The sequence below is a fragment of the Mastomys coucha genome, unplaced genomic scaffold, assembly GCF_008632895.1.
Source record: "Mastomys coucha isolate ucsf_1 unplaced genomic scaffold, UCSF_Mcou_1 pScaffold13, whole genome shotgun sequence".
In the NCBI taxonomy this organism is placed as follows: Eukaryota; Metazoa; Chordata; class Mammalia; order Rodentia; family Muridae; genus Mastomys; species Mastomys coucha.
Window position 1 is genome coordinate 63,545,653 of NW_022196895.1, and position 2,465 is coordinate 63,548,117.

At 40.3% G+C, this 2,465-nt stretch overlaps 1 protein-coding gene across 1 annotated transcript in view; it reads right to left on the reverse strand.

Annotated features, from left to right (window-relative positions):
• Positions 1-801: 801 nt before the first annotated feature.
• The window catches only part of Cep76 (centrosomal protein 76), a 29,165-nt gene continuing 27,501 nt past the window's right edge, over positions 802-2,465 (reverse strand). The window contains exon 13 of the mRNA XM_031365942.1: positions 802-1,036. Within this exon, the coding sequence (XP_031221802.1) occupies positions 1,020-1,036 (17 nt within the window). The 3' untranslated portion in view covers positions 802-1,019. The remainder of the gene's footprint in view (positions 1,037-2,465) is intronic.

Below are 2,465 nucleotides of genomic sequence, written 5' to 3' on the forward strand. Positions count from 1 at the left end.
TTTTGAAAGCTGATTTGCAACCCTAGGATTATTTTCATTTTCTGAATAATGATTTTTAAAATGTAAAAATTTTGAAAGGAAAAAAATATTATGAATCACTGAAAGGTTATATACAAAGAAAATGTGTTTCTAAGTAGAAACCCTATGATATATATATTGTGAAGTAGATCTGCCTCTTGTGAGCATCCGTGGAATTACGGTGAAGCAGGACGACAGCTAGAACACTGATATTCCCCTCTAGACAGCAGAGTAGGCGGGAATAAAGTCCTTCTCTAGTGCGCATCTCCTCAGCTTGAGGAGCTGAGCACGGCACACTTTCTTTACAGAGATAGTCAGCATCCTTTGCAGTTCTGACAAGCCCCTCATATTCACCACTGATTCTCTTTAGACCAACAGCTACCTGCAGAGTGCTGAGGAGTCCCCAGAATCCTGTGCCATTGTAGGCAGCTTCCTGCTTCTCCTTTTCAATTCAGTCTCAAAAATTCAAATACCTTTGGTTTGGTATATTTAGTTCTACCATCATTTTGTTTGTTTGTTTGTTTGTTTTTGTTTTTCGAGACAGGGTTTCTCTGTGTAGCCCTGGCTGTCCTGGAACTCACTCTGTAGACCAAGCTGGCCTCGAACTCAGAAATCCGCCTGTCTCTGCCTCCCAAGTGCTGGCATTAAAGGTGTGTGCCACTACCGCCCGGCATCATCATTTTTTTTTAAACTCTGTGTTTATATAATAGTGACTTTATATCAACACTTAAGATATTTTCAAAGTATCAGGAGATCAGTGAAACTGAATGGTGTAACTCAGAATATGATTTTGGTTTTCCTTGATTTTCATATGTTTATTTGGAAAATAGGATCCTTGAGACTTCTTCTTCTTCTATTTACTTATCATTTTTGTAATATATGTATTTCATGCTTGGTACTCTGGACACGATGCAGGCTAAGCTGCTCCGAGCGAGGCCTTTAGGGAACGCAGACTGTCTGTGCAGCCTAAGCTTATCTCAGACCGTCCCAGACAAATGCTCCTAAGAGGCACATTCACCTAGAAAAATACACCAAAGGGAGGAAAAATAAAACAGTGGGTTTTTTCCATGTTGTAACCTCAATTTCCAATGTCAATAATTACATATATATATTATAGTGACTTTGAACACTTCCAAAACGCTTTTCAGTTATAACAGTTGAAGGGTGAGTTTTTACTCCTATCTTACAGTCACAGGACAAAATGGAGGGCTGCAAAGTGAGATGGTGGGGGTGGAGCCCAGGCCTCCTGACCAGCTCACTTTCCTCTGTTGCTGACACTCAACCCTCCTCCTATCAAATCTAAGACAATAGGAAAAGACCAATATGATTGTTTAAAACTTGCTATTTTAAAACATCAAAATGCCTAAATCAGGCGATCCTCTTGGTTAGTTTTTGTAGATTAATTGGCGTTTGGGCTTCGTCACAAGTCATCTCACACAGTAATTACCTTCTGTGTGATTAGCACGGTCTCATCCCTCTAAAACAATTATGAATTAATTGTGCAGGCTTACTTACTATTGAAAACTGACATCTTGGGCTGGAGAGACAACTCAGTAGCCTGCTATTGCAGAGGCCCTGAGTTCAGTCCTCACCTCTGGCCTCCACATGCATATGTAGACATGTGCACACACACTAATATGTATACACAGATATAGACAAGTACATACATGTATACACAAATACAAGTGTCAACTAAACGACTGGACTCTCTTCCATACACACTTTAGAAGCTAGATGTACCATTCACATAATTTTTTTTCAGACAGTCTCACTCTAGAGCTCAGGCCACCTGAAGCTATGTCATTGGAGGTATCAATTCTTCTTTCTCAACCTTTGGGGTGCTGAGATTACACGTGTGAGCCACAATGTCCAACTACAGACATTCCTAAGCCTGGCATGGTGATACATGCCTTTAATCCCAGGCAGAGGCAGGCAGATCTTTGTGAATTCAAGTCTACATTGCTAGCTCCAGAAGAGCCAGTGCTATATTGGGAAACCTTGTCTCAAAAAAAGGAAAAAAAAAAAGTCAGGCAGTAGTGGCGCACACCTTTAATGCCAGCACTTGGGAGGCAGAGGCAGGTGGATTTCTGAGTTCGAGGACCGCCTGGTCTACAGAGTGAGTTCCAGGACAGCCAAGGCTACACAGAGAAACCCTGTCTCAAAAAAAAAAAAAAAAAATAGTTGGGCTGGAGAAGGAGAGATGGTTCAGCAGTTAAGAGCACTGTCTGATTTTAAAGAGGTCCTGAGTTCAATTCCCAGTGACTACATGGTGGTAGCTCACAACCATCTGTAATGGGATCCGATGCCACCTTCTGGTGTGTCTAAAGAGAGCAACAGCGTGCTCACATACATAAAATAAAAAAAATCTTAAAAAGAAAAATAACAAAACCAAAAATGACATTCTCAAAATAATATAGAAAATACTTTTTTTTTTTTTTTTTTTTTTT